Source organism: Lontra canadensis, unplaced genomic scaffold, assembly GCF_010015895.1.
Source record: "Lontra canadensis isolate GAN:19392208 unplaced genomic scaffold, GSC_riverotter_1.0 scaffold58, whole genome shotgun sequence".
Classification (NCBI taxonomy): Eukaryota; Metazoa; Chordata; class Mammalia; order Carnivora; family Mustelidae; genus Lontra; species Lontra canadensis.
The window spans coordinates 10363175-10376954 of record NW_022631052.1 but is presented as its reverse complement, the minus strand read 5'-3'; the positions used below and the strand labels follow the sequence as shown (position 1 = coordinate 10376954).

Below are 13780 nucleotides of genomic sequence, written 5' to 3'. Positions count from 1 at the left end.
TATTTTTTTCTTGATTACGTTTATAAATTGGTTATTTCAGATAATGACAAACATTAAAAATTGAGAAAGTTCTGTTAAGCTTTTTTCCCCCAAAGTAGATTACTTTGATATATTATACCAAGAAAACCCAAATCTAAAATGTATTTGTGGGGTGCCTGGGTGGCTCAGTTGGTTGAGTGTCTGACGGTTGGTTTCAGCTCAGGTCATGATCTTGGGGTTGTGGAATTGAGCCCCGCTTTGGGCTCCACACTCAGCACATAGTCTGCTTGAGATTCTTTCCCTCTGCCTCTCCTGTCAGCCCCCATAAATCAGTAAAATCTTTAAAATATATTTGCTTGCTTCTAAATAGGTATTTTCTCTCGCTAAACTCTCTAAAACTCGGGACGCCTGGATGGCTCAGTTGGTTAGGCGTCTGCCTTTAGCTCAGGTCATGATTCCGGGGTCCTGGGATCAAATCCCACATTGGGCTCCTTGCTTGGCAGGGAGCCTGCTAATTCCTTTGCCTGCCCCTGTCTCTCTTTATCTCTCTCTGAAAAATAAATAAAATCTTTAAAAAAAAAATACAAACTATAGGGGGCACCTGGGTGGCTCAGTGGGTTAAAGCCTCTGCCTTCGGCTCGGGTCGTGATCCCAGGGTCCTGGGATTGAGCCCCACATGGGGCTCTCTGTTCAGCGGGGGGGCCTCCTTTCCTTCCTCTCTCTCTGCCTGCCTCTCTGCCTACTTGTGATCTCTGTCAAATAAATAAATAAAAATCTTTAAAAAAAAATACAAACTATAAAACTCATTTTGGGGTCTCCCAGGCTCAGTGTTTATTTTTTCGCTTTCTCTTGGCTTAACTCTATAATCATCCATCAACTCATGCTTTTTGTGTATTTCATATTCTCTTCCATTTTGAACTTTTATATAAACTTAGTGTTATGGGTTGTCCTTCCTAAACATCTTGAAATTCATCCCCCCTTTTTTCTACACTCTGTCATTACAGCACATCATCTCTTTTTTGTTTTTTGTTTTTTGGCTTTTTGAGTTTTTATTAGATAACATGCATGAGCAGGGGGAGACCGGCGGGGAGAAGGAGAAGCAGGCTCCCTGCTGAGCAGGGATCCTGTTTTAGGGCTCTTTTCCAGGACCCTGGGATCATGACCTGAGCCAAAGGTTAGCCAACTGAGCCACCCAGGGACCCCACATCATCTCTCTCGGTTTGCTGTAGCAGTTACCTAAAATGTCTTCCTGCTTCTGGTCTTACTCTACCCATTCTCAGTGTGCCCCCATACTTCCTCAGCGTAATCTTTCTAGGTCACAGATGTATGTCTTGTAGTTCTCAATCTGAAAACTTTTTCTGACCCCCGCTACCCATGGGATTAAGTGTGCTCTCTGCCATGGTGTACAAGGTTGTGGGTGAGATCTTCCTCTTCTCTTGTCATCACCTGCCTGAACTTCCATACTAACGATGAATCACACTAACTATTGTTCTTAAAGAGCGCCAGTGTCTTTCATATCTGCAGAAGTGTGTGTGCGCTATCCAGAACATCCCCATCCACCTGGCATTTCCTTCCTTGAGACTCCGTTCCACAGTCGTCTTTGTGACCTCTCTCCCCAGGCAAAGTTCAGCATTCCTTCTCTGTTCCCACAACATTTTGTACACATACACTCTTGCTGTGATTTACATATTTCTCTGTCCTTTTCATCTTTATTGCGAATTTCTTGGAATCAGAGACTTTTTCTCTTTCATCTGACTTCTTGCCCGATATGTAGCAGGTTCTTCATAAATATCAAATGGATGGGTCTGGTAGAAGATGTTGGTTTGTATTTAGAAGAGAGTTAATTGGCATATTAAGTTTTTTATGTTAATATTACATATTTTGTTCTAAAGATGGTGGAGCCAGGGCAAGATTTACTGCTTGCTGCTTTGAGTGAGAGTGGAATTAGTCCAAATGACCTCTTTGATATTGATGGGGGAGATGCAGGGCTTGCAACTCCAACACCTACTCCTACAGTTCAGCAGGTAAGTTTTTTCCAAAGTCTCTGTAAAAAGTAGAGTTTTCTTAATTTTAATTTCTATTTACAGAGTAAACATTATTAAGACAATTTTAAATAAGCATGTGTATGTTATTTTTATATTAGTTTTCTCTCATGAGATGGAAAATATTTGCAGTGAAAAGACATTTCCTGCTTTGATATATACACAAAAGTTAAGAGATGAATTGTTTAGAGCTCTTGTGGGAGGTTTGTTAATCTCCTTACTAGTTGTCTTTGTATTTTATAGGGACCCTCTTCTGAGGTTTCACTATACACATTCTCTGAAAGTAAAAATAAGATTTTGGTATCAGTATAGTTTTGTGAAGATGTACTTGCAAAGATTCTTGTTCCAACCTGATATCAGAGATTTACAATCTGTTTGAGCGTAAAACTTGTCATTTTTAAAATTTTAATAAATACATCTTTTGTTCTTGAAACAGAATTCATTGCCGTCATTTTTTATTTTTTTCTCTGATGTTGTTTTCTCTCTAGTCCGTGCCACTTAGTGCATTAGAACTAGGTTTGGAGACTGAAGCATCGGTTCCTGTTAAACCAGAACCAGAGACGCTACCTGCTCCGGCGCTGTTAAATGTCCGGGTAAGAACGATTTACGTTTGCTGTGGCTGCTGAACTGGTTTTGAATTATAGTAAGAAAACAATTTGTAATATGAAGTAGTCTCACCTTACCAGTTCTGTTTTTTGCTACTTTCCAATATGCTATTCTCAGCTCCTATTTGATAAAATGTTTCTTTCATTCTTCTCATAGTTACATTGATCAAAAGATAATTAGGACAAAGCAAAGTTTTTTTAATTTACTCACTGTAAATAATACAAAATTCATGAAGTAGAGATGAGCTACACATTATCTCACTACACATTTCATTTTTCCTTGTTGATTTCAGGTTTTGTCCATTGGTACATGGGATTTTTACGTAATGGTAATTGTGCTTTAAATATAGAGTTTCTCTGATTTTACCTTAAACATAGCAGCTATTAACTTAAGCTTAGCATATAAAATTATTGGACAGCCTGGTTAAAAAATTGATAACTTATGATAAATTACTGTTGAGAGTTTTATTTAAAAGTGATAAGTGGTGGGATGCCTAGGTGGCAGTCCTGATTTTTGTGTTTGTGAGTTTGAGCCCCATGTTGAGTGTTGAGATTATTTAAATTAATAAATCTTTATTATTAAAAAAAATTGCCTCCTGTGCTTATTTATTTAAAGTAGGCTTCATGCCCAGCATGGGGCTCAAACTCATGACCCCTGGATTAAGAACTGAATGCTCGGGGTGCCTAGTGGCTCAGTTGCTAAGCATATCTGCCTTCAATTCAGGTCATGATCTCAGGGTCCTGGGATCGAGCCCTGCATCAAGCTCCCTTCTCAGCAGGAAGCCTGCTTCTGCCTCTCTCTCTGCACCTGCTTGTGTTCCCTCTCTCACTGTTTCTCTCTCTCTCTCAAATAAATAAAATCTTTAAAAAAAAAAAAAAAGAATTGAATGCTCTACAATTGACCAAGCCAGGTACACCAAAGGTGCCTGCTTTAAAAAATAAAAAAGTAATGAGTGGTAATGTCTTAAGATTCTTGTTATAGGAGTCACGGGACAATAACAAATAGTTTGAGGAGGAAAGGAAGTAGAAATAGACTGAAATTTTAAAAAATCTTTGATTGCACTTCAGTCCATGGTAATCACACCGTCATTTTCCCAATCTTTGATCTTTTTTCCCTGCATTTTTCCCCAACTCCTAATGTCTGCCTTTACCCCCAATTAAAAAAAAAATAAAATGCTATGTAGCTTTGTCTTAGGTACAGAGGTAGTACCCATTCATTACCCAAAGGTAATACCCAACATATTATCACCAGTATGTGATATCGATGGATTGGCTGGATCATTCGTACAAATTAGGTGTTTAAAACCCTGTTTCGGTGGTTTTCTCTTCTAAATTCTAAACATTGGTTTAGTCTGTATGATAGCAAACAAAGCATTGGGCAAGAATCATGGAATGGTAGCAATGGAAAATGAACCCCAGAGAGCCTGGGCCTCCGGGGGTAAAGTGATTTGCTTGAAGTTATCAGAGATTGTAAATCTCTGATATCAGGCTGGAACTAAGAATCTTTGCAAGTACATCTTCACAAAACTATACCGATACCAGAATCTTATTTTTACTTTCAGAGAATGTGTATAGTGAAACCTCAGAAGAGGGTCCCTATAAAATACAAAGACCACTAGTAAGGAGATTAACAAACCTCCCACAAGAGTTCTAAACAATTCATCTCCTACTTTTGTATATATATCAAAGCAGGAAACATCTTTTCACTGCAAAGTTATCAACCTCGTTGGGGCGGTGCTGGGATTAGAGGTTCTTTCTGTTCCTAGTCCTTGCATTACATGGCATTACTACACATCACAGCTTGCTTAGGAGAGTCCTTATTTATCCTTGCTGGCCCCGATAATTATAGACAATGTCACACTATTACTATACTTCCCCCCCCGCCCGCGCCTCAAAGTGGTGTGTTTTAACTTGGTATTGTATAGTTAGGCATATTTAATTAAAAATACAGTGCCAGTGTTTAAGTGAGAACTCAAGTCTGTTTTAGATGTTTAAATGGCCTCCCATGTTTGTGAATCTAAGCCACATTAGAGAGCTCGGTACTTCCTCAGTGGTCTGATGTGTTATGGTTTTCTTTTCTAGCAGCAGCCTCCATCTACTACAACATTTGTGCTGAATCAAATAAATCAGCTTCCAACCCTGGGATCTACAATTGTAATGACTAAAACACCACCTGTAACAACGAATAGGCAGACCATCACCTTAACAAAGTTCATCCAGACTACTGCAAACACACGCCCTTCAGTCTCCGCACCAGCAGTACGAAATGCCATGACCTCTGCACCCTCAAAGGACCAGGTTCAGCTGAAGGATCTGCTAAAAAATAATAGTCTGAATGAGCTCATGAAACTGAAGCCGCCGGCCAATATTGCGCAGCCAGTGGCAACCGCAGCTAGTAAGTGTGTGTCTGTTCTCAGTCGTGTCAGCCGGCTCCTTTTGGTAAGATGTGTCAGGGTGTTTTTAAGGGTTTCCTTGGGTCTTAAAAGAACCGGGTGTGAAGGACATATCTGTATGACTTTGTACAATTATAGGATTTATACAATTCAAAGGAAGGAGAAATTTAGAAGTCATAGCATTTACCTTGAAATGAAGTGTGGAATTACCAGGAGGCTACATTAATTAACACTATGAGATCTCAGTTTTATATATTGGGAATAACTAGTTAACATTTTCTCAGTCCTTTAAATCAGTACTTCTCAAACTTGAGAAGTGCCTGTGAATCACCTGGAGATCTTGTTCAAAAACAGAATCAGATTTGGTAGGTGTGGGGTAGTGCCCAAGATTCTGCATTTCTAACAAGCTTTTTGGAGGTGCTCAGGCTGGTGGGCCTTGGACCATGTTTGAGGTAACTAGCTTGAAACTGATACTTTTCTCCTTTCACTGTGACTTTTACAATTTTATTATTTACCTGTCATTGGCTTCTTTGCTTGTAAGTAGATGTGTATTTAATAAATTCTCTTTTAAAATACATTTTGGAATGCCTTGGTGGCTCATTTGGTTGAGCATCCAACTCTTGATTTTGGCTTAGGTCATGATTTCAGGGTCCCGGGATTGAGCCCTGCATTATCCTCCATGCTCAGTGCCGTCTGCTTGTCCCTCTCCCGCCTGCTCTACCCCTCCTCCTGCTCACATGCACTCTCTCTCAAATAAATAAAAATCTTTTTAAAAAAACAAGATACATACATTTTCATTATTAAAAAATTATTATTATCGGGCACCTGGGTGGCTCAGTGGGTTAAGCCGCTGCCTTCGGCTCGGGTCATGATCTTAGGGTCCTGGGATCGAGTGCCGCGTCGGGCTCTCTGCTCAGCAGGGAGCCTTCTTCCTCCTCTCTCTCCGCCTGCCTCTCTGTCTACTTGTGATCTCTCTGTCAAATAAATAAACAAAATCTTAAAAAAATATATTATTATTATTTTTTAAAGATTTTATCTATTTACCTGAGAGAGAGCCTGGCAGGGAGAGCGCAATCCCAGGAACCTGAGGCAAAGTTACTTAACCAGCTGAGCCACCAGGTGCCCCTTACTATATGTTTTGTTTTTTAAGAATGAGTGCTCATATAATCCTTTTTTTAAAAATAGCTTTATTGAGATACATTGTACATACCATGAAATTCATCCTTTCAAAGTTCATCGTTGAGTGGATTTTAGTATATTCGTTCACAGAGTTGATAAACCATCACCACGAGCTAATCCTTTAAGGATGGGGTTTTAAAGGGAAAGGTTCAGCAGTGGTGTGATAACATTTTTTAAAGAGTTTACTTATATAGAGAGAATACAGATTTTATTGTTAGTTTTTCTTTAGAGTGTTACTGCTCACTTTTTCAAATATTTATTGAGTGCCTACTATGTGCTAAGAACTCTTTTGGGCTTTTGAGGCTGTGGCTGGGAAGAAAACTGTTGAATCTCTTTTGTCCTGCACCTTGCATTCTAGTGGAGAGAAAGAGATGATATGTAAAAGAAAGAAGTTATATAGTGTGTCTGAAAGGAATAAGCACTGAGGAGAGAAGCAGAAAATGAGGTGTGTGGCAGGAAGAGGTTGTAGTTTTGAGTGCAGTGTTCAGAGGAAGCTTCGTATTTAGTAAGGTAATTTTTAAGGGTAAAATAGAATTATTAGGTATACTTTAAAATCTTGACCATATCAAATTTTAGTAGTACAGTTTTAGAAACTGAAAAACATGAACTCTTAAGAGGGATATTCTTTCCTTCCATTCTACATTCAGTTGAAGTGTGTTTGAGTACTTGTTACATAACAGTACCATGGTGGGCACAGTTGGAAGTGATAACTGACCTTGGTTATATTCTGAGCTGACCACTATTTTATAGTTTCAGGATTGGAATGGGTGCCTTTTTTTGCCCCCCCTTAAGTAAATTTCTTTGGGATTGTTGTATGTTTGGATTAAGGGGCTAGAATGAAGGTTCCTGAGGCCTTATACTAGTACATAAATAGCATTTTATTAGGGTTTTGGAATGAGCTGATAGGTATTAAACAGACCGTTCCTTTTTCCAAACAGCTGCCTTGTTTTTCTAATATTAGGAGGTAGATTTTAATACCTGATATAGACCAGTTTATAATTTTTTGGCAGAATGGACTGCTTGGAAATTGTGCTTGTGTTTGTAAAGTATAGGGCTGGGGCATTCTAAAGCAATGGCCAAGAAGTGTTTGGTAGGGTGTTGTAGAACTAACTTCGTGTCCAGTGACAGATACAATTAAAAATATCAGATAATTTAGTCTTTTGTTTGAGTCCATACCACTGTGTCCTTATGGCTGTAGTTTATTCTTAAGGTCATTGTCCTGAACTAACTGCAACCTGGCAACTACATGCCCATTAAGTCATTTGAACTGTCTTAGGACTGATTTTTACTCTGCTCCACCATGGAGATCAGGAGCATGGCCCCCATCTAGCTGGGGTGCAGGGCAGCATCTGGAATGATTCCTGGGAGTCTTGGATGATCAGCAGTTAGTGGAAACAGCTGTCATTAAAGTCTGGATTTGAGGAGAAATCCAGCTGCTTTTATGTGAGTGGCTTCCTGAGCATTCCACTCTTCAAATCAGCACATGTTCTCATAATTTAAAGAAGACTGCTATTGTCAGGGAAGTTTAGAAAGCAAAACAAAACAGGATAGGTTTGGAGCTGATCAAGTAATGCTTAGTACAGTAACATCTCCCACATCCAGTGGAGTAATTTTAAAAAGACAAAAGAGTGCAAATCAAGGCCGTCCTTGTGTGGAAGTCTGAGAAACTATCAGACTGGACCAGGGCTGAAAAAGAAACATGAAAGTGAATGCCAAAGATAAGCATACTTTTGTATTGAAGCACAGGGTAATCTTTTTACTGGAAGAGAACAGTAAAAGTATGAAACTCCAAAGAGCAAGGTTTTGCATGTTTCTCTCTCCTCTATCTATGCGTGTTGCCCTCTGGAGCCTTGAGCCCTCTGGCTCTCTGTTTGGGTGCTGAGCTCTTCCGTGAGGTCTGGGTTCTGTACTCTGCCAACTTTTCACTCTCTCTCGCCCAGTTACATTAAATACATAAATTTGTTATCTCTGTTCCAGCTTTATTTTGTTAAAACTTCAGTTGTAGTAATTTTGGAGTCCCAAGTGACAGGTCTCCCATGTACTCCATATCTTTTGGTTGAGTAGATAAGATGTTAATAAGTCCTTCTGGTGTGATTTCCACACTGATCTCAGAAATCCCAAGTACCTGAAGTGAGTGCTTCATGCAGGCTGGTTACGGGGGCTCTAGCTCTAGACTGCTTAGTCAGGCAGTTCGGCTTGACCTGATACTCAGGTTGAGGAGTTCTCTTACTGTATCTAAAAAGAGTTTGGTAAAAAAATAATAATATAAAAAGAGTTTGTAAACCACCGGTATTGAAGAAGAAAAGATTAATTGTTTGGATCTTTATTCTGGGGAAAGAGGGAAATAGAGTTCCCCAATATTTTTTCACCCAAGAAATAATAATTTGCCTCGAAAGTAAGTATCACCAACTCAGATGAGATTGATTCTGTCCTGATGATAACACCATTCTGGTTGGTTGGTTGGTTTTTGATGACCCAAGTGAAGTACCCCTGTTGATATTTGTATTAAAATGAACTATCAAATACTTGTGGTTAATATGTCCTTTTGATAACTGGTTCTCAAGTTTTGAGTACACACATTGCTGTTTAAGTTACTTGTTTTCGAAGGTTAATTCTTAGCTGCATGGTAACACAGAGCTTTGAATGTTTTAATTCTTAACGCTTAGTTTAGATTAGTGACAAGCAGGTTGGTATTCTTTGGCTCGTGAAATGGGTAAACTTGTACTGACTCTTTAGATTTATCATTTTTTTAAAAATCTGAATTTAAAAAAATTATAGTAAAACTTTTACTGAAAAGAAATTGATATTTTGTTCTAAAATATAGTAACTCTCCCCTCAGCTGATGTAAGCAATGGTGCAGTAAAGAAAGAGTCTTCTAATAAAGAAGTAGCAAGAATATGGATAAACGACATGAAAATGAGGAGTTTTTCTCCAACCATGGTGAGTTTCAAAAGTGCCTCTGTATTGTGTGGTATAGATGTATGCTTGGCTAAAAGTGGTCTTAAACAACCTCAGAAAAACTTCTTTTTGAGTGAAGGGGGGCTACTCAACTACATGAACTAAGGAATAAGCACGAAATCTCAAACTGACATACTGAACGAGGTGATGAGAGCTTGCATATTTGATAGGGTTTGGTATTACACACAGGACTGACAATCTCATCTGATCAGAGACAAAGATAATTTGGAATTAACCAAAGTATTTGATAACTATGTCCATTTGGGGATTGAACCTGAATATATAGCTAATTATGAGCTGTCAGGTTGTATAATGTTCTGGTTATAAGTAATTTTTTTCCTTAAATTTTGGAAATGCCTTGGATTAATTAACTCTGTACATTTATTTCATAACTGTACTGTGTGTAACAGTGCCTGTGTGTGGTGGGTTTGAACAAGCGGTGTACTACTTGGCTCCCCCTTCCATAATCACACAGTTGGACAAACACATGGTTTAAGTAGTATAAAGGATCGCAAAAAGTACATTGAGTTACTCACAATTAGGATTAGGAAATTGGAGGAAGAGGAAACCTCCCTGGATTCAGATGGTCTGGGAACACTTCATTTTGTGGAGCAGGTATGATGGAGATTAGGTGTTGGATTTGGAGAGACTGTAAGAGGGCATTTTAGGAAGGGAGCTAAAGCATTGATAGGCACAGGGGAGGTGGTGGCTATATACTTAGGTGGCAGTAAGCCAGGAGAAAGTTGGAATGGTTGGTTTTGGCACTGTGGAGGTTCCTGAGTGGAGTTTGAAAGACTTTGGGTACCTGGGTGGCTCAGTTGCTTAAGCGTCTGACTCTTGGTTTCTGCTCAGGTCATGGTCTCAGGGTTGTGAGATCAGGCCCTGTGCTCAGCGGGGAATCTGCTTGAGATTCTTACCCTCTGCTCCCCCCACTCCTGCTTACCTGCATGCGCATGCTCTGTCTCTCTCTTGCTTGCTCTCTCTAATGAATAAATAAATCTAAAAAAAAAAAAAAAAAAGACTTGGTGTAGCACCATTGGGGGCCCCTGGAAGTAAAGGATCCTTTTAGTGTTTCAGGGTGTCAGGTGGGGAAGAGAGGCAGGTTGGAAGGTTGGTTAAGTACTCCAAGGGAGAAATTAAGAGACTAAACTTGGAGGATTGCAAAGAGGGTGGGAAAAGGTGAGGGGAAAGAAAAAAAGGAAAATAGGAGATGACTGCATGTAACAATACCGAAGAATTGATAGGACTTAGGGATGGAATATGGAATTCGAAAGACAGCACAGCATTCTGTGCCTGAGGTTTTGAACAGGGACCAGGAAAATGAATGCTGGCAGGACCCAGTTTACTTAATCGTTGTGTACCAGCAACTTACGTAGAAGTTGATTTTTAGAAAGTACAGTTGCATTTTTAAGAAATGTACATAGATTCTCATGTACATGTTTGCCCACGATATGCCAAAAGTTCTATGTTGTCCTTGCAGTTAAGAAACATCTAACAGGTGCATCTGTCTGGCTCAGTTAGTGCAGCATGTGACTGTTGATCTTGAAGTCTTTAGTTCTGGCCCCACATTGGGAATAGACCTCACTTAAAAGAAAAGAAACATCTAGCAGAGATTACAGACTGCTAGACTGTGCACCAAAGCCAGTTGACAGATGTGTTCTGTTTGGCCTCCACAACATTTTGAAAGATTTTCAGTTTGTTGCTACCACATAAAGATCCTGAACTCCAGGTTCTCCTGAAAACTAGGAGTACCTGACAACCCTGGGTTCACATTCCCCACCTCGTAAAGCATGCCTCAAGTTTAGTAGTGAACACGTGTTCTGTGTGTTGGGCAGACCTTCCCCAGGTACCACAACCTTTCCCTGCTCCCCCTCATGATTCTCTCCTTGATCCTAAGGTTGGTGGCCCTCAGTTGCCATTTTACTGGCTTAGAAATTTACCTCTCTGGTCCCTGATTTTGTGACCAGACAGTGTCACCCATCTATCTTCCAGTTACACTCTTGGTAATTTTTTCTTTTTTTTTTTTTTTTTTAAATTCAGGTATAGTAAGATAAGATAGAAAGGGAAGGCCAGTCCTTTACTATGCGTTCTTACTTGGTAGGCGGGGAAAGGGCTGGAGGTGGGGGTCAGGAGGAGTCAGAATTTAAGTCATTTGCTTAAGGCCACACAAAAAACCAGCAGAATGGGGATTTACATCTGTTTCTTTGGCCAGCCCCACTTTGTCTACAGTTTCTGTAATTGAGTTTCATTTTGGCTATAAGAGCATTTGGAACTGTTTTGGATTTTTTCTCAGGATTCCATGGGTTGATGTTGATTGGGTGTTTGTCTACCATCTCTCTTCTCCTTCCCACTTTATTGAGCATCTTTGTGCCATCATACTCTAGACCAAAGAGAAAGAAATAAAAATGCCTGCCCTTACCTTTCAAGGCTTTGTTGCCTTTGGCATTGCTTATAGGTCTTGACTGGTTTCTCTTTCTTTTTCTTCTTCTTTTCTACATTTACTGGGTTTCACAGCTTTTTCTCTGTAGTTTTTCTTGAATAAGCACATTAATTAAGAGCTTTGCTGATGGTTTTACTTCTAGTGAAAGGAGGCAAGTACAGGGTCTTTCTGTTCCCCTAATCCTCTGTATCTTACCCTTCAAGATTCGGTGAAGAAAGAAAGGAACATGTGACTGGTAACCATTCACTCAAGTTGCCTGGGACAGTCTGGCTTCATTCCTGTTTTCCTGGTTTAATTAGTAAGAGCTCCCCATTGCATTTTTCGGTGTTCTAGGGTTTGGAGAGTAAGTGCTTGGCTATCTTACATATGATTGTTGCTTGGAGGCACAGATGTCAAGTAGATTCTCTGTCCTTCAAAAGAACCTTTAAGTCCAGAGTTTTCTGGGGTTTTGGTTTCCGTGTCTGATGGAAAGAAGACAGCTGGATTGAAGGTGCAATCCAGGTGGAAGTTACACATCCCACCTGAAATGAGGGTGGGATGTGTAACTTCAGCAGTTTCTGGCACTGAGGTTGTAGGATGAGCTTCTGGGGCTAGCTCATCCACCTTTGCTCCCCAGATCTTTTGGTCTTTCTGTTCCTAGAACTGAAATGAAGACTGAAGACTGAGGTTAAAAAAGAGTTCTGGACATCATGGAGGGTGGTAGTCAATATTGAAGAGGAAAGTTTGAGATAGTCGTGGCTGGAAGGATGGTGGAGCCCTGAGGTGACCCAGTGGTGTGTTAGGGATGAGAGTTGGGTTATGGATTACCTGTACTCATTGGAGAAGCACAGAAGATGTAAAGTGTGACCCAGATTTTAGGGAATATAGAAGTCGTGTGTCATGTTTCCAAGACTGAAGACTGTTTAGTATACCTACAGAAGAGTTTTTCTTTGTGTTGGTTAGGCTTCCAGTCTCTGATTATGCTCCCACTGTGTTACAGAAGGTCCCTGTTGTGAAAGAGGAAGATGAACCGGAGGAAGAAGATGAAGAAGAAATGGGTCACGCAGAAACCTATGCAGAGTATATGCCGATAAAATGTATGTTGTTGGAATCTGTCAACATAATGAAAGACTTCCCGGTTCTTCTTGAACTTAAGTAACTTTCCCACACATGTTATTACCTATTAGGATCTGCCAATATTGAGTACCTCAGAATTTGACAAGAGCTTTGTAATAGGTTTTAAATTGTAATATATTTTAAAATACCTACGTGAAAATTTTGCTGTGGGTTATTTTCCCTATGCAAACGTAGAACCATTTTGGGCTGAAGTCCTTTAGAGTAAAAAAGCTTGGGTTTTATTGTGTTTCAAGTTAACTTTGCTCGTATTAGTGATTATAAAATCATAGTAAATTGCAGAGATAGAAATCTGTATCTTAGCTTTATATATTTTATATAAACAAAGCACAAAAACACGGGAATTTTAAAAATGTGCTGTTTATTTCATTGGAGTACATAAACACTTCTGTCCTTTTTTCTGTAACAACTGTGATTTATTTTTTTAGTGGCCACTATGTCAAATTGGAAATTAACAGTTTGGGGCGCCTGGGTGGCTCAGTTGTTGGGCATCTGACTTTGGCTCAGATCATGATCCTGGGCTCCTGGGATCGAGCCCCATGTCGGGCTCCCTGCTCATTGGGAAGCCTGCTTCTTCCTCTCCCACTCCCCCTACTTCTGTTCCTCTCTCACTGTATCTCTCTGTCAAATCAATGAAGAAAATCTTTAAAAACAAAGAAAATTAGTAGTTTTTAGTTCTGATGTAAAAATGTTCACTTTTTCATTTTATGGGGGAGATAAGATGAAAAAATAAATGGCTAGAATCCTTTATGTACTCCAAGTTTCTATGAAAAGCTACTAATACTACCACTTAAACTCAAAATTTCTGTTTACCAACTATGTATTGACTTTAGGATCCCATAATTTCTGGTCATTTAAAATTAACTTCAGGTGGTGCCTGGCTGGCTCACTTGGTAGAGTATGAGACCTTGATCTCAGAGTCATGAGTTCAAGCCCCAGTTTGGATGTGGAACCTACTTAAAAAGAACATATGCATACATAAATTTTATTTTATTATTTTTTTAAGATTTTATTTATTTATTTGACAGAGATCACAAGTAGGCAGAGAAGGCAGGCAGAGAGAGAGAGGAG

At 39.6% G+C, this 13780-nt stretch overlaps 1 protein-coding gene across 3 annotated transcripts in view; it reads left to right on the top strand.

Annotated features, from left to right (window-relative positions):
• The window catches only part of SBNO1 (strawberry notch homolog 1), a 54858-nt gene that overhangs the window by 7957 nt on the left and 33121 nt on the right, over positions 1-13780 (top strand). The window contains exons 2-6 of one of the 3 annotated variants that reach the window (XM_032876436.1): positions 1872-2003; positions 2510-2614; positions 4712-5021; positions 9038-9138; positions 12576-12672. In XM_032876436.1, the coding sequence (XP_032732327.1) occupies positions 1872-2003; positions 2510-2614; positions 4712-5021; positions 9038-9138; positions 12576-12672 (745 nt within the window). Of the gene's footprint in view, positions 1-1871; positions 2004-2509; positions 2615-4708; positions 5022-9037; positions 9139-12575; positions 12673-13780 lie in introns of all 3 variants that reach the window. The other 2 variants (XM_032876437.1, XM_032876435.1) reach the window with 2 other exon arrangements.